Source organism: Pseudorca crassidens, chromosome 2 (assembly GCF_039906515.1).
Source record: "Pseudorca crassidens isolate mPseCra1 chromosome 2, mPseCra1.hap1, whole genome shotgun sequence".
Classification (NCBI taxonomy): domain Eukaryota; kingdom Metazoa; phylum Chordata; class Mammalia; order Artiodactyla; family Delphinidae; genus Pseudorca; species Pseudorca crassidens.
The window spans coordinates 95,581,606-95,599,720 of record NC_090297.1 but is presented as its reverse complement, the minus strand read 5'-3'; the positions used below and the strand labels follow the sequence as shown (position 1 = coordinate 95,599,720).

General features: G+C 45.1%; 1 protein-coding gene across 1 annotated transcript; it reads right to left on the bottom strand.

Moving 5' to 3' along the window:
• Positions 1–261: 261 nt before the first annotated feature.
• Positions 262–16,928, bottom strand: SARS1 (seryl-tRNA synthetase 1). The gene is made up of 11 exons (XM_067727131.1): positions 16,672–16,928; positions 12,648–12,718; positions 9,473–9,553; positions 8,171–8,329; positions 7,065–7,208; positions 6,168–6,323; positions 3,362–3,583; positions 2,275–2,404; positions 1,848–2,005; positions 986–1,115; positions 262–649 (listed from the first exon to the last, which is right to left on the bottom strand). The coding sequence occupies exons 1-11, from the start codon at positions 16,805–16,807 to the stop codon at positions 492–494; spliced, it is 1,545 nt and encodes a 514-aa protein (XP_067583232.1). The 5' UTR covers positions 16,808–16,928; the 3' UTR covers positions 262–491.
• Between the last annotated feature and the right edge of the window lie 1,187 nt (positions 16,929–18,115).

Genomic DNA, 18,115 nt, shown 5'->3' with positions numbered 1-18,115 from the left:
GCTTTAACAAAGCAGGAGCAAATTTACGAAGGAGGATCCTGCCCTTGCCCTGCAAGCCTGTGTGTCTAAGTCGCAGTTTTCACTTTCCCCTTGAGCCTTTACTAAATCTACCCCTGCCTTCACCTACCTTCTCAAAGGCTCTCTGCTAAATGGAACAACCTGCCTGATATAGCAGGAAAAGCAGAAGTGAATACGGTTCCAGGGAGAACTGTCAGAGACAGGGTTCAAGCCCTGGACAGAAGACTGAGGAAGAGTCCTGGCCTCCCTCAGAGGTGCTTTATTACATGATTTCATCAGTCATTGGTGATTAGATCCTATGCCCAAGCGAGAAAAGAGGAACACTGCATTGTACAGGGCAGATGGTTCCCCTTTTGGCAATGCAGTCACACGGGGTGGGCGACGGGTGCGTGCTTGGCTTCCCTGCCTGTGGGCAGGCTCTGAGATTGCAGCTAATTGAAATGGAAGCCTGGTAAAGCGGGAGAAAGGAATGTTCAGGAATCAGTGACCTCCATATTCTGCAGCTGGCTTTCCAGGGCAACATCTCTCGCTGCCCCTTTCTTTTTGCTGCCCTCATGCTGCTTCTTCTGCTTCTTTGACGGCTCCTGGTCAATGGGTGCGGGCTTCACAAAGGGGATCAGTTCCTGGAGACCTGAAAGGAAACAGCCAACCAAACTACCCATCATTCCTCAAGAGTCAAAGCCCAGGGACCTCTGGGGAAAGTTACACAAGACAAAGAGGCAGGCACTGCTTTCATTTATTCCTTTTTTTTCCCAGCCTGAATTTTAGCTGCATTTAAATAGAAGCTCATACCGGCACTGGCTACTTTTCAACCTTGCCCCTTGCAATGCCCAGCACCAGAGGACAGGCAGAGTTTTGGGGGCCGTGTATGAACAAGAAAACTTGGTGCATTCTGAAAGGGGCTTACTATTTAGAAGAGCAGGAAGACAGACAAGAGGAGGAAGATGGGCTGGGCTGGGAGCCTCACCTGGTGGCATGAATTCCTTCAATTTCTCAGGCACAAGGATGCCGTTCTCTGTCTGGTAGTTCTCTAGGATGGCACAGATGGTGCGAGTTGTGGCGCACATCGTGGCATTGAGCATGTGGACAAACTCCACCTGCGAGGAGAGGGTCCCCAGAGGGAGCAGTTACACTCAACCCCTAGCTGGGCTTACTGATGACCAGGAACCATCCACTCAGCCAGACTCCCCCAACTGCAACTATCCAAATCCAAATCTAAAATCAAATAAAAAACAGGTTCTACCCATATTAGTGATCTCTAAACCTTTGAATTCTGGTTGGCTTATTAGATAACTTATGGCTTATTAGATAACTCCAGGAAGATTCCTCATGTCTCCATGAGTGACAAGTGGTAGGTCCCAGTATTTTGAGGAGAGTTGGGCCCTTTGAGGGAGGGAAGAGACTACTCAATGGCTTCTCCTTTTAACCCCTTTCAAGTCCCTGACCTGGAAAAGATTAGGGCCTGGAAATTGGGTTTGAAGAGATAAGCTTACAACCCAGACCTTCTTGGGTGAGAAGAGGGGAGACATTGCCTCCAACTTGTTCTGTGTAGACAAATGGGGATTACTCTTTATCTGGAGTTATGGAAAACAAAGCCAAGAAGAGAAAAGCTAGAATTACCTTGTAGAATAGAGCTAGATTCAGGTTTCTATCTAAAAGGACTCAGTCCTGATTCAGTGAAGTCACTTTCAGATTCCCTTTTTGGTCTAGACTGAGAAGCTCAGATTTTCCCATGACGCTGGGAAATAATGTCCTCCAAGGGCTGAGAAATAAGATGGGCCTACTCTGAGCTGAAGGCCCTGCTTCCTGCCTCCCCAGGGGCCATCTACCTTGTCCATCATCTTCTTGGTTTGCCCGTATCGGATTCGGAGCCGGCGAGCCTGATAGTCTGTGCAGTTAGAACAGGAGACTAACTCACGGAAGGCTCCTGAGCCCGGAAACCAGGCCTCCAGGTCAAGCTTCTTACTGGCAGCGTGATTCAAAGAACCTGTAAGGAAAAACCCCTAGAATTCATGAAGGAGGGATGGTATTTCAGAAGGCTAACCTTTAGCAAACCCAAAGAATTCTTTAGTTCACATGTTATCCCCAGGAGGGAAATCACGCCCAGATATTCTTATCACCAAGAACTCCCAAGGGAAAAGAGTGTGATATTTTAATTAATGTGGGCAATTAATTGGATTGTAAGCTATTTCTTTGTGTGGCAGTTCAACTGGTCAGGGTGGTGTTTGTGGGATGCAGGAGAGGGAGGCTGATAACCTGAGACAATATTCACGATATGGTAAGGGATCCCCAGAGACTGGTAGAACTCCTCAGCGGTAGTGATCATCTCCTCAAACATCTCCCAGGACTTGTTGTCATGTGGCGATGAGTAGACAAACTGTTCAATCTGCAAAGAGGGACCCAAGGGCACAGTGACAAGGGGACGGGGTGAATAAACTGAAGGCTGAAGTGGGAATTATCCTAGCAATGAAGACCTATTCCTATTCCACTGAGAGTCAGGCGGGGCTGGGGCCCTGGTGAGAGATCGGGGCTGAACTGGACTGGCTGGGGCTGCAGCAAGAACGAATGCTTGTGTAGAGAGCGTCCCACATAACGTGCGGCTACTGTTCTAAGTACTTTCTTTCTTTCTTTTTTTTAAACATCTTTATTGGGGTATAATTGCTTTACCATGGTGTGTTACTTTCTGCTTTATAACAAAGTGAATCAGTTATACATATACATATGACCCCATATCTCTTCCCTCTTGCGTCTCCCTCCCTCCCACCCTCCCTATCCCACCCCTCTAGGTGGTCACAAAGCACCGAGCTGATCTCCCTGTGCTATGCGGCTGCTTCCCACTAGCTATCTACCTTACATTTGGTAGTGTATATATGTCCATGCCTCTCTCTCACTTTGTCACAGCTCACCCTTCCCCCTCCCCATATCCTCAAGTCCGTTCTCTAGTAGGTCTGTGTCTTTATTCCTGTCTTACCCCTAGGTTCCGTTCTAAGTACCTTCCACGTGGTAACTGGTTTAATCCTCACAGTAGCCTAATGGGGTAGGTACTACTATTATCTTCCTTTGACAGAGGAGGAAACAGCACAGAGAGGTTAAGCAAATTGTTCAAGGTTACACAGCAGTAAGTGGTAGAGTTGGCCTTAGGACTCAGGCAGCCTGGTTCCAGAGTCCATGCTCTAGCCGCTCCACCATGTGCTTCTCAGGCTCTTCCCTAGAAACCCAGATGGAGGCAACGAGAGGAAAGACTGGAGCTGGGGTAGGCCTGAGCAACACAGATTCTATCTCTTCTATAACAGCCCTGGAGAGATAGAAGGGTCCCATCCCTCACCCTGATCTGCCTACTCACCTTCTCAAACTGATGGACTCGAAAGATGCCACGGGTATCACGGCCGTGGGAGCCCACCTCCTGGCGAAAGCAGGTGGACAGGCCGGCATACTTGATTGGCAAATCCTCTGGCCGAAGCCACTCGTCCCGGTGGAGAGCAGCAATGGGCTGTTCGGAGGTGGCAATCAGATATTTTTCCTCATAGGTGCTGTCATCAGACTTTTCAGTGCCTTTGCCAATCACCTGTCAGAGGAGGGTAATATTTACTAGTTAAGAGGGAGGGAGTAGGACCTCAGCTCAAGCAAGAAATCACAAAGATCACACAAATCACACAGAGAAGATCTGAGTGATGGGAGGATGAATTTTCTTCAATCCCTGCCCAGGAGTGAGCAGGTGATGCTAAAAAGACATGGGAGGGAATGGGTCAGTCCAAAATGGGGTCCCTACTAGAGATCAAAGAAATGCAAATTAAAAGAAGACAAACTATTCTTATACTACTTTTTTTTCCCTTGGCTTCACCATTTGCAGCTTGTGGGATCTCAGTTCCCTGACCAGTACCCAGGCCCCCTGCAGTAGAAGCGTGAAGCCCTAACCACTGGACCACCAGGGAATTCCCTCTGATACTATTTTTACTTTATCTAATAAATGAAATACTTATAAATGATGTATAGTGGCCAGTGATGGCAGGTGTGCAATAAAACCTGAGCTGGTAGCAGTATAAATTAATCCACTTGACAAATGTTTGTGAGGCATGTAGTAAGAGCCAACTCCTTTTTGCCAATGCGGGGCAAAAGGAGATAGTCTCTGCTCTCTTGGTGCTTATGGATTGATCTAGGGTTGTAATCCTTGAAGAATCACTTCGGTATTCAGCTGAAGAAAGTAATGGAAAAGAAAAAAAAACTATAGACAGGACAAAGTTCATTGTAACATTACTTACTGATGGCAAAAAAAAGGGAGCCCCCTAAATATTCAACAGGGGAAGCGCTGGGCAGTCTATGTCCATGCCAGGTAATATTATGGAACCACTGATAAACGATGGTTACGAACACCATGTAGCAACACTGAAAAATGCTTCTGATATAATGTGAAGTAAAAAGGCAATCTACATATATTGTGATTAGAAGTATGAGAAAATGATACATGTATAAAAAAAGCTCCCACAAGAATATTAAAAATGACAATTGTAGTAGGTAATGTGAAAGAAGATGATTTCCCCCCACTAATTCCAAATTTTCTGTCATGTGGTATTACTTTAACTAAAAAAAAAAAAAAAAGAGGGGAGGAAACTTCCTCTAGGCCACTGTTTGGAAATGTGGGAAACTACCTTGCTACCTAACAGTGGGAATTTAGCCCCGTGTGAGGCTAGTCACATACAATGTAAAAACAATAGAGCTTGCGGTCTAATATGGTATAGCCACTAGCCATACATGGCTATTTAAAGTCAATTAAAATTTAATTCCTTGGCTTGCATGAGCCACATTTCAACAGCCACATGTGGCTGGTGGCTGCCACACTGGATAGGACAGATACAAAACATTTCCACTATTGCCGAAAGTTCAGTTGGACAGCCCTGCTCTAGAGAATTAATAAACTGAGGTTATTAGGCAAAAAGTGCCAGCCAAAATTCCTCACTATGGAGACCTGTGATTCTCCCTGCCTATGGCTCCAAGAAGCATCTGGGTAAGAGATGGAGAATGCTGCAAACACGCAGAGCACCTGCTACCTAATATTTTTCATAATCCTCCATATAAGCTTCTCCCTGGTGTTACCTGCAGGGCATCCTTCTAAAGTTCTGTCAGTGATTATCCATCCAATCTTGGGAGTTGAGATGAGAAAAAAAGGGAAAAGATAAAAACAGGTCTCATCTGATAATGCACACGTTCCTCTCATTAAAAGGAAGAAGAGGAGGACCCCAAGGTTGTACCAATGCTCAGTGTTTGGAGAGAGCATTTTGTTTCCCACTGCATCTTGAATTAAAACATACCTTTGAACTCACCAACAGGACCTAGTGGGAAGAAGGTTCTGACTGTTAAACTCATCTCTCTACATAAGATAAATCAGATGAGGCCAGGAGCAGTTGTCTAACTACCCGCTACATGGGTTTTGGGAGGAAACAGCCAATAAGAACAAAGTCGTTCCCCCCTGCCCTGGAACAGGGTTGAAGGAGAGGGACAGGTGAGAAGTGGCCTCAGCTGCGATGGGCAGCCGTTAGCAGAGACACTAGAAATCCTGAGTGTTGGGCGTAGACTTTGGGTGTGGGGGGAGCTACAGCTGATGTTAAAGCTGGTTGATTCAGAATCACCTTCTGCACCTCAGCTCAAATCCACTGGCTCTCCCTGAGATGGTTCATGATTGAGAAAGAGCCACAAACTGGAAGCCACAACCATCCAAAGGAAAGTATGTCTCCCCCTGTGGAAGCTTCCAGTCTGGGGTCAGGAGTGGGAGGACACGGGAAGATCAGCCACTTCTACAATTTCCTTTTGTCCAAGCTTAATAATAATATATGAGCTGCTTTTCTAAGCTCATGGTGCTAAAGCATGCTCAATCTAGATAGATCACATAAACTATCTGGGGAAAGATAAAATAGGCTCTATGTCTGCACTGTCCAAATGGTAGCCACCAGCCACATGTGACCATTTAAATTAAAATTCATAAAGATTAAAATTTTACTTCCTCAGTTGCACTAGCTGCATTTTAAGTGCTCGATAGCCACAATATAGAACATTTCATCATCGCAGGAAGTTCTGCTGGACAGCATTGCTGTGTCCTTGAAGTTAAACTTCATACCTTTAGGAGTCATTCTGCCATACTGCCTCAGGCTACTCACCTTATAAAGTTCTTCATCAAACTGGCTGAGCTGTGCCACTTCCTGCATGACCTCCTTCCTCATGAAGAAGGGGGTATAAATGGGAGTGTAGCCTCGACTTCCCAATGTGCGAAGAGCATACTGGATGAGTGCCTGTTCCAGGAACACCAGGACCCCCTAAAGGAGCAGACACAGCACTGTGTGAGTGGGTTCTGCTGCCATCACGTTCATCTGCTAGCATTTACCCCCAGAGGCAACTGGGGGCACACAGGAGGCCACAAAGACCATGGATCCAACAACTGACTCAAGAGACTCTTTCTTAACAGCCATGCACAGCACATCATCTGAAGAGCATTCCCTTTAAGATACCAATCAAGGGAAAAGGACTGTTCACCCAGGGTGCGTGGGAGAGTCTTCCTGTGCTAACTCTTAAAACACTGGACTTATTTGTATACGTAGAACATACCAATATGGACAGTGTTTCCAAAACTACTTTACCACGTCCTTCTGGAAGGCTTCCCTGAGCGCATCTGCCCTCTGCCCAGCTAATCTGGGTGTGTTGCCTCCACCTACCCGTTCCTATAGCACCCTGGGCTACTCACACCAGAGCACTTATCACAGAGGGTTTTTGACTCTTTGTTACTTGTCTGACTGTCCAATTACACGGAGCTCCTTAAAGGCACAGACTGTTCTAATTCAGTCAGCAAAACATATTCATTATGGAGGATCACTCAGTGGCTTTTGTTCTAGGGAATCCTGATAAGCACTCTCCTGCCTCAGAAAGAGAATTGCATCTAATTGCCAGTACGTTTGTAGTAGAAAGGCGGATTTGTGGGCCTCTTTAAGTGGGTTATGTTTTCTGCAATTTTTTTTTCAGTTCTTTCTTTATAACCAACCTCACTGGCTGCCGACTCTTACCTTCAGGAAGTATCCTCGACTCCCAGCCACCACAGCCCCCTTTTCGCCTTCAAAGCCATCTACCATCACCACCAGGTCCACGTGAGAGTACTTCTTCCTGACGGTACAATCACCCCAAATCCTCTCTACTTTGTTGTCGGCGTCCTAAGCAAACGAGACCAGGAGACAAAGATGCAGGAGCTCTGAATTCTACAACCTCCATCTTTCCGAACCCTATTCCAAGAACGAACTAGAGCTTTGTGAAGTCACTGCTTAACTCAAACACTAGGTTTTGGCCCTTGTGTACAGAGACTAGAGAAGGGAATTTGCTAGAGAATCTGCGCTCAATAGAGAAATAATAATTTATAAAGTCCTAGAGGCAATTCTAGCCATGGAACTGAAATCATGATTTTCCAAAAGATCTGTAGTATTCTCTCGTTTTTATACCCTTTTAAATGACTCCTTGAAAATCCTATACAGGGAAAACCCTTCCCTGGACAATCTGCACTGCCTGGGGTACGGAGGGGAATGCAGATTTTTTTTTTCCAGGCTCTCATTGGTCCAGGGCCACACAAGGGTGGGCTCAGGGCCCTGACCTCTTGAGTCTGCCACCCCAGCCCTCAGTGAGTTTAATGTCCCTTCACCAGGGAATGAATGAAAGAGGCACAGATGGGCCCTGCCACGGCTGGGGTGTCAGGGAACAAAGGCTGGGCTCAGAGCAGCTTTGTGCTGGGGAAGCTCCCACTCGGCAGGAAACTTTTATCATGCAGATTTCCCTTCAACCTGCAGCTTCTCAGCAGGGTGTGGGTGAGGGGTGAGGCTGATCTTGCAGATCCCTCCCACGAGATGAGCTGCTACCATGGGCAACACGCAATGGAGGACAGCAGCCTGATTTAGAAGAGATTTCCGCGCCAGGAGTCTCCACCTACCTGCTGTCTCTGCTACTTCCCAATCAGGCAGGGATCTGACTCTTTCAATTCTCAATTGGTGGGCAGAGCGAATACACAAAGAGCCTGCTTCTATTATACAGAGCGTGCCAGACTTTCACTGTCCTCCTCCCACTCCGCCCCCTTCCCAAAGGAGAGGGGTGACGCAAGGCAGCCGCTCACTGTGGCACCGACGCCTACCTCATCATTGCTGATGGGCACAGAGGGGTGCAGAAGGTTACCAATCTCGCGAAGGTTCTCAAATCGCTCTGCTTCCAGCTTTATCCGCTCGGCATCACACTTCAGGATGGCTTCGTCGATGAGGAGTCGGACTTTTTTGATTTGTGAGACTTTCAGGTTCTGTAGATGAACAAGGCCAAGCCCGTCCAAGGCCACAGCAAGTCAAGGGCAGAGTAGGAAAAAGATTGTTGCCCCAACCTTGTTGGGCTCTAATGATAACTCTTGTAACAGCATTTTAAAAATTGACACTGGAGGCTTTCAAAGAACTGAGATTTATTTCACACAGGGATATATACAGTTTTGCCCGACAAATCCGTTGGCATTTTCTTTCAGGGTGCCTAAGGCAGAGGTGGATCAATTCTGGCCACTCCTCTTGTCCCTGTATATCTCAGGAGTGTTAATACCATAGCTTAACTTGCACTTCCTGATATTCCTGATTAAACCAATTCAGCATGCTATTATATCCTATATGTAACTGTTCTCTAGGAAGATTATAAATTTATTAGGAGCAAGAGACCTTGTCTTAAGCTCGTTTTGTATTCCTTATTGCAGGTGTTTCAAACTGTACTCTGATTTCCTGGGGGGACCCTTAGCAGGTAGGGCAGGGCAGGAATAGCACCCCAACCTTGCCCTTCAAGCACAGCAACTCTGCTTTTTCGGGTTTATGCTCTTGCTATTGTTGCAGGGGGTTTTTTTGGTTTTTTTTTTTTTTAAGATTTTTTTGATGTGGACCATTTTTAAAGTCTTTATTGAATTTGTTACAATATTCCTTCTGTTTTATGCTTTTTCAGTTTTTTGCCTGTGAGGCATGTGGGATCTTAGCTCCCCGACCAGGGATCGAACCCTCACCCCCTGCACTGGAAGACAAAGTCTTAACCAGGGAAGTCCCTGTGTTGCAGGTTTTAAGAAAGGGTTCAGTGACTAAAAAACTTGAAAATTCCTGCTCTAGGCCCATTGTAGTGAATATTTACTGAATTACAAAAAATTGAAAAATTACTGACTCTGTGGAAATAGTTATAAACCAAACATAGTTCAGTTCCTTTTTTCTCTTCTTCCTACTCTTGACTTTTCCATTCCACCTGTCTCCATCTCTGCTGTCTAATACTCAAGTACTGAAATTAACAAGAGGGGATGGGGACACGTCCCAGCTGCAGAAATTCAAGGATGCCACAGTGCTGTGTGGAGCAGAGCATCAGGACTTGCTTGTCTAGGAACAAAGCTAAAACAACAGAAATCCTAACCTGGAAAATGACAATAACTTACAGTTAAAGTGTCTGCAGTGAGGTCATCGAGATTTAATACATCTTCCGGAATGGACTCATCATTTCCCGTTGGCTCTTTTTTCTATGGGAAAGAAAAACAAACAAACAACAACAAAAACATAACTAATTATAAAGAAAAATTTCTGACATAGTTTTATAAGTGTACACCAAACTAATATATCATATAAACTAATTACAGAACTTTACACATAACTTAGTCTCTAAAAGATGCAACGCATGGGAGAAAAATTAGTGAACTGGAAGCAAGAAGTTAACGTTCCAAGTCCCTGTCCTGACACTGTCTAGCTTTCTGATCCTGGACAGACTGATCAACCAATCCAGGTCAGAGGGTTGATACCATCGGGAACTTGAGAAGGAAAATGTCTGACATGGACATAGATGTTATGACGCCAAGAATGTACGAAAACACTCAGTGCTGGTCAGGAGCCAGCGCTGGGCAGACACCTGTGTGTCAATTTGTGAATCCCCATCTACCTACTAAGAACAAACCCAGCCCTTAGGCCTGCGGCTAAGAGGAAAAATGGATGGGATGAGGAATATTAGGAAGCCAAAGAAACACAATTTTTGAGGAAAAAAGCCACGTTTAGAGCAATCAATGCAACTTGGCAAAACAGCAAGGGTATACCCAGGACTAGATTTTTTCCCATTCCAGTTTCTCTCCTCACCCTTTTTTATGATATTCTTCCAAATCATCATTTCTAATCGTTATCCAGAGCAAGGGAGAAGACAGTGATTCAAGGAAAATCATCTTTAAAAGCTGGAAAAATCTGACAATATCAGAATGAGTCTTGATAAGAACAGGCATAGACTGCTGAGGTAGAAAAAAATGGCCTAAATCTCAAGATGTTCCATTTGGTAGCCAAGATAGCTGAGGCCCTCTTCCTCTCTGATAATCCCTCAGGGCAGCAAATTCAAGTTCTGAGTTCAAGTTCTGGCTCTGCAACTAACTGATGGCACCATTTTGGGCAAGCCCCTTAATTTCCTAGGCCTCTTTACCCTACCCTTTTAATAGGGTTAACAAATGTACTACCTACACTCCACGTTTACAGCAAAGATCAAAACCAAAATGAGACGTATATGAAAGGGTTTTGAATGCTTTCAAGTGCTATACAAATTAAAGCACTGCTAGTACTATCTCAATGGATAGCAAGAGAGAACACTCCTTGCAGGGCCAGCAGTCAAGGGAACCTAAGAACGTTAACGCAGATGAAAATACTACCATCTTCTTGCTAAGAAAAATACTTGGCTGGCACTATCCGTATATATGCCCCAAAGAACACTCAGGCAGAAGTATACATGGAAATTAACATAATTATGGGGTTGCTGACATGTACCTGACTTAGTGTCAAGAGTTCCACAGGAAGAAAACTGTATGATTATCATCAATATCAATTTCTACAGCCTGTCACATGCTGAAAGTGTAACAAAATAGTGTTAAAGAGAAGGATACAGAATATCATGAAGGATAAGGTGCTAGAGTCCAAGGGAATCTTTTTTTTTTTTTGTGGTACGCGGGCCTCTCACCGTTGTGGCCTCTCCCGCTGCGGAGCCTGTGCTCCAGACGCGCAAGCTCAGCGGCCATGGCTCACGGGCCCAGCCGCTCCGTGGCATGTGGGATCCTCCCGGACCGGGGCACGAACCCGCGTCCCCTGCATCGGCAGGCGGACCCTCAACCACTGCGCCACCAGGGAAGGCCCCAAGGGAATCCTTTTGTTATGGTCTTTCCAGGTTCAGGTTCCTAAATTTCATAATTTTTTGGTTTATTTTAGAGGTTTACAACTTAAAAATGAGACAGACTGTAGGGTGCATTAACATGTTTTTTTAAAAAAATGATTAAGAGGCTAAGAGCGTATTTTTGAAGAAAGATTAAAAACTAATCTGGTGGGCTTCCCTGGTGGCGCAGTGGTTGAGAGTCCGCCTGCCGATGCAGGGGACATGGGTTCGTGCCCCGGTCCGGGAAGATCCCACATGCCGCGGAGTGGCTGGGCCTGTGAGCCATGGCCGCTGAGCCTGCGCGTCCGGATCCTGTGCTCCGCAACGGGAGAGACCACAACAGTGAGAAGCCCGCGTACTGCAAAAAAACCCCCACCAACCTCCCCCCTCCCCTGCAACAAACTAATCTGGTTACCAAAGTAAAGCTGAGCTGAAACTTAACATTCTTCAAGGACAGGAAGGATATACTGGATGAAGGCCAGTACTACTTGCCATTCACTATTACTCTCAATAGCTAAATAACTACAATGTTCCAGGCACTGTGCCACGTTTTCTATATTAGAAATTTTCAGTTCTCACAATTGTATTCTAAAGGTTAGTGTCAGAACTGTCATTTCATAGACAAGAAAACTGAGGCTCAGAAGTTAACTTGCCTGAAGTCACATAACCAAGAGTCTAGGATTTGGACTCAATATCTGTGCTCTTTTAAATAAAGAGCACGACTACACTGGGATAAAGAATCTGAAATTTACAACAGGAAAACCTCTCTGGCACTGTAGGTTGAGCTCAAGAAATAACTGGAAAGGATTACTGGTGGAATTCATTTTATTAAGAACAGAACAGACAATGAATGACTTGTATGGCAAGAATCTTATCTTACAACAGACTGAACGTCTGTGTCCCCCAAAATTCGTATGTTGAAACCTAATCCCCAATGTGATAGCATTTGGAGGTGGGGTCTTTCAGAGGTGATTAGGTCAGGAGGGCAGAGCCCTCATGTATGTAATTAGTGCCCTTATGAAAGAGACACCAGAGAGCTCCCTGCTCCTTCTGCCATGAGGACACAGCAAGAAGACTATCTATTAACCAGGAAGCAGGCCCTCACCAATCTGCTGGTGCCTTGATCTTGGACTTCCCAGCTTGCAGAACTGTGAGAAATAAATTTCTGCTGTTTATAAGCCACCCAGTCTACAGTATTCTGTTACAGCAGCAAGAATGGACTAAAACATACCTGCAGACAGAAGATAGACTCACTGATCCTTGAAAATGCCTCTTAGTTCCCTCCCTGCCTTCCTCTCTTTCTTTTTAAAATAACTTTCCCCCTCTGGTAAGAAATCCAGTAGCTCATGGAATTAAACACTATGTTAGAAATTATGAATTAACTAAGAATAAGATTAAATACCTCTGCTCAAGCTCTCAAGGGTATTAGTCAGTTCTCTTACCTTCATTTTCTCTCCAATTGTCTTGCTGCATAGGTTCTTCAGCTTGTTCAAGTTGTCTGCCTGAAATCTGCCTGAAGAATAAAGAACCCAATATACCAAAGATAGGCACATAACTAAGACACCTCATTCCTAATCTTGGCTCCTTAGGACTGATCTCAGCCCAAGGCCAAAATACAGGCAGAGCTAAAGGATCTGCCTCACAAAGTTGTGTTATTCCCCAGCATTTGGTGACAATGAAAAGGCCATTCTGGGGCTGAAATTAAAAAGTATCATAACCTGGACGATACCACTGTAGACAGAGTAACACATCTGAGAAAACTGGAAAATACTCATATAACTATAACCTGTTCAATTATCTTAAAATTCACTTAGAGAAACTATGTGGTATGCACCAGGATCTAAAAAAAGGCAGTCAGTCAAGTTTCTATTCCCATGAACTTGGTTGCTACTTCTCTATGCTAGAAATGGTTAATGTTATTTCCTTTGCTTTGATACAACGCTCATCTGGCAGCCTTGAGAAGAATTCAATTTCTTACACTTTGGTTTCTTTGGGGGAAGACAGTGCACTAATCAGCCTGCATAGGTATTCTGGCCCAAATTAACATCTTGGTGTTGTGATTCATCAGTCTAACCTTGATTTGCAAAAGCTGGACCTCCTGAATCTAAGCTTTAGCAACAATATGGTAAAAATTAAGCTTTGGACAGGTAAAATGATGACTAGAGATGAGACAGCGCCTAGACATGGCTATTCTTTGAAGTTTTGCCAAACTTTAAATTTAAACTAAACTTCAGCACAAACTATATAACTACTTTCTCATTCACTTATTCACACTGATTACAGAGATGGAGAACAGATGAGTGGTTTTACATGTACTCATTTGCATGTGCCTGTAGTTCTGTGTGATATCTCATGTGTAGATCTGTGTAACCACTGCTACACTCAAGATACGGAACTGTTCCATCTCCACAGAGATTCCTTTTGCTATCATCCCTCTGTAGTCCATTACCTTTCCCCTGCCCTGTCTAACCCTTGGCAACCACTAATCTGTTCTCCATCTCTGGAATCAGTGTGAATAAGTGGCTAAAATTAAAAGGACTGCCAATATCAAGGGCAAGGTTGTAGAGCAAATGGAGCTCTTACATATTACTGATGGGAGTATCAATTATTACAACCACTTTGGAAAACTATTAGGTAATATCTACTAAACCTAAACATGTGCCTACTCTGTGACCTAGCAATTCCACCCTTAGGTACATACCCAAAAGAAATGAGTGCTTACGTCCACCAAAAGACACAATGTTCCTAGCACATTATTCATAGTACCCTTAAAGTGGTAACAATCTGAAAGTCCATCAATGAAATTGGTTGGTATGTTTACATATATGGAGTACTACACAGCAATGAAAAAGAACCAACCACTGCTACACATAATAACATGGAATAATATTACAGACATAATTTTGAGACAAAGAAGTCACATGCAAAATTATATACTATATAAGTCCATTTATATGAAGTTCAAAATCAGGCAAAAGTCATTTATGGTGATAGAGGACAAAATACTGTTTTTTTGGAGGAGGGAAGTGACAGTGAAGGGGCATGAGGGAGCCTCCCCAGAGAACTGCAAACGTCTTAGATCTTGATCTGAATGGTGGTCACATGGGTGTATGGCTTTGTAAAATTCATCAAGCTGCACATTAAGATTTGTGCACTTTACTGAACTTACTGAATACATTACATCTCAATAAATTTTAAAAGGTTGTATATAAAAATAATATAAATGCCACAGCAGAAATATATAAGATAGTATATGGATCATATGTCCTAGGTGTGGCCCTGGACTAGCTGAGACTGGGGTCAAAGGAAGCACTTAGAAAGTTTTTCCAATGATAAGGGCCTGGTTTAAGGCATGTGCAATAGGGTTAAGAGGAAGTAACAACTTCAACTGATAATTCCTGTAGTTAGTGGCAGATTTCAAGATACATGGAAATCTACTGACTTTGGAAGTAGTCAAGACAAATGCTTATTATATGCCCAAATGTGTCCTCATTATATTACTCTGAATTAAAAGAAGAAATCACAGTTTGAATCCTTGAAGTTACAAGAGCTGTGGTAAACTCTGATGTGGTGCTCTGACTCCAAGTCATAGCAGATTCCTGTGTTCTACACAGAGCCCTAAACCTTGAAGGTCTACAGACGGACAAATGGGTATAGTTGTAATGGAGGGCCTTTTGAAGCTTGCTGTGTCCTCATTCAGGGAACATGGTCTGATTTCTTAATGTGGCTCTGGGTTGCAGCTAAGGATAGAAGAACCCTAAACTCTGATCAGAGGTTCAGATGTAAAAGAATCTTGAAACAAAATCTGTCAACGTCCACCTTCAGCAGACAGCAATGGGAAAAATCATTAACTCCCCGTAGCTGCAAAGAGAATACTGGTTAGGGATGTCAAGTAGAAAAGAATCAAATCAATAAATATGTTGAAAATAAACTACATCAACTGCTTTTCATATGGAAGAGCACAGTACCCTGAACACAGAAGATATTCATGACTTCAACAAACCTTTGTCAAGCCCTTAACAAGGACCAGGTGCAGTGCTAGGTACTGGGATTATATGTACACATGTGTATATGTATATCCTGTATCTATATGTATACCCTGGGTACTGACACACAGATGAATAAAACACAACCTTGTCCCTGAAGAATTCATCCCCTCAGCACATATCCACTCCTCAGGTAAAAAACAGAACTTCCCACAGAGGTGTACATTATACCCAAGAGACTAGGTAACACATTCAAAGTCATTTAGCAGCTGGGCAATGGCTAGAGAGAAACAAAAATCTGATACTTCTAACTTCTGACTCAGTAAAACAGTGTCCAGTCTAGTTTTTTCACTCCAATTTAATTTAATTCCATTGCAACTCAAAACTTCAGATTCAGATTCAGGTGGTGGGATCACCACCACACTGGGCTTGACTGTGATGTGCAGAATCAGCAAACAACCTGAGCTAAGCAAATATTCTCCTGGTACCCAATACCAACTCTTCCTTCGACTCTCTCCCTACACGGGTGATACTTATATATTTAGGAAAATCAACTTTCCTAATATAAATCCATGCTTTTGGACAGCGAATGCCTATGCAGTGCGCTGTCATAAACCTGTCTCTCTGCGGGTGGCAGACCTATTGCATCAGACAAAAAATCACGTGTTTGACAGCATCCGGCCAGTTAGTGACTACTCCAGCTAGCCTAGGCAGAGATTGATAGGCAGAGGGTTCTATGGTTTTATTTAGCCTCATGAAAGATGCCCGGTCCAGTTCCAGGATCTAGCCCAACTCTGCCAATGCGTTCACCGGAAAACTTTAAACAGCCTCAATAATTACAAGATTTTTCTTGCTTCACCGCACCCCTCTGCCCATGTCTGAGCTACTACGTAAGACTATTCTCGGTTCTTAAAAGTTTGCCCACAGTTCAGGGGGATGGCCTTCCCAAAAGCTCCGGGATCACTGTTTTTAGCCAGGAGCGGCCTCCACAGTCCCAAAATGGTTCCAATATGGACGGAGTGAATCTACTGTGCTGCAGATGTGACTCAGTCAGGTTGGAACCTTTGATTCTATCAAGATAGAGGGAGACCACTCTGGCCTTGCTGAAGATGAGAAAAAGACAGGAGGCGACCAAAGATAAGTGCTGGAAAGGGGAAACCCCCCAAACCTCCCCCCTGGCTTTCTTCCGGCTATCCTTGAGGCTGAAGGTTTGACAGCTCTTGATGCGAACGCGCCATGCTCCTTTCCCAGACTCAGAAGCAGCGACCCGCACCCAGCTAGCCAGGAAGGGAGGTCGCACGGCCCGGACGGAGGAGAAAAGTGGGTCGGTCCGGCCCCCCGGGTGGACAGGGACAGCTTCGGAGCCACCGCAACCTAGGAGGGGGTCTTATGAAGGGTGGAACCTCAGGAGCGGTAACTAGGTCCAAACAACGAAGTTGCGGTTGGCATCCGGGGATACTCCGCGCGTCCCGGTACTTACATCGTCGCCACTCGCTGTCTGCCTTCACCAGCTGGTCCACCAGTCCCGGGTCCTTGAAGCGCTTCTCCTGCGACTCTCGGATGAGGGCTGGGTCCCCTCCTTTATCCACCCGAAACAAATCCAGATCCAGCACCATCGTTCCTTCTCCAGGGCCAACACTAAGAGAAGGGAGGTTAGTCCCACAGCAGCCGCCCTGTTACTGCCGCACTGCACCGGCGCGCTGACAACCCGCCCCGCCTCCCACTTCCCGCGCAGGCGCAACGGGAGCGTGCAGCCCGCCCTCCACTCTGGGCCGGAAGCGGCTGCGTAGGAGGCGGGGCCGCGCAGAGGAGGACGGGGTGGGTGGGCGTGAGCTCGCTGGATGTGTTCAAGTCAGCCCCACTGGCGGGTTTTGCCTCCTCGTGTGCGTTTTCCCCAGCTGTGCCCGCTTCTCTAGGGGCTCTAATTGCCCCATAGAAGAAAAATGAGTGCCTGTTTCTGTCTCATGTTAAAGGGCATATCTAAGACAAGGCCTGTCAGTATAATCACTGGCTTGGAAGCTGGTACCTCCCATAGATGCCAGTTTCCACCTTACAAGCTTGGGTCCTAAGACTGGACCCTCTCTCTGAACCTCTGCTCTCTTCTCCGTCTTGAGACAAGAGTGTGGCTACATGTTTTAGTCCCCAGATTACCTCAGTTCAAAATACCTGCTCTCCTGCCTCAGAGTTAGGATACCTTTCTTAATCTGATTATTGGGTGAACCAAATTGTCCCTTTATCAACCCTTAAGATCACAGGGTTGGAGAATCTTTTAGAGAGACACTTGAGTAGACTTTTCCAAAGGGAAAATATTTAGGAGATTTGAAGGCAGTTTAAGATATTGAGGTCATGTCTTGTATCTATTTGAAAATTCCTAGAACAAAGATTTCATCATATTTTAATTTTATAATGTTCAGGCCTTTACAGGGAAATATTCTGGTTGATGACTGGAGCCAAAGTTATCCAAGAATCTCCCTGATAACAAGAGCTTATTTGAAGGATTTGGGAATAGGCATACTGTTCCCCATCCTTCCACTTTACCAAGAGTTTAGAGACCCACCCACCATGCCCCAAAGCTAACTGTGCTAAGACCTTGGTCTTCTGCCACTTGCTTGTGCACCTGTCATGAGGATATGGCATTGCTATCCTACTCCCCAACAAGGTTCTGCCAAGCCAATTCTGAGGTGTAGGACAGGGCTAATGACAGTACTGGAGCTGACTAGTAGAGACCCATAGGGAGGCTTAGGAAAGGCATTTGTCTGGGTTTGGACCCCCTAGGTTCCTCTTACCGAGAATGTTAGGTTTAAAACCAGTGGAAAGGGGGACTTCCCTGGCGGTCCAGTGGTCAAGACTCCGTGCTCCCAGTGCAGGGGGTGCGGGTTCAATCCCTAGTGGGGGGAACTAAGATTCCTCATGCGGCACAGCAC

Excerpts from the sequence above, each read along its gene's own strand:
- SARS1 (XM_067727131.1), bottom strand. The coding sequence starts at position 16,807 with ATGGTGCTGGATCTGGATTTGTTTCGGGTGGATAAAGGAGGGGACCCA. Across the intron at positions 9,554-12,647 it reads CAATTGGAGAGAAAATGAAG|AAAAAAGAGCCAACGGGAAA; the intron begins GTAAGAGAACTG and ends TCTTTCCCATAG. Across the intron at positions 2,405-3,361 it reads GAGTCCATCAGTTTGAGAAG|ATTGAACAGTTTGTCTACTC; the intron begins GTGAGTAGGCAG and ends CCCTCTTTGCAG.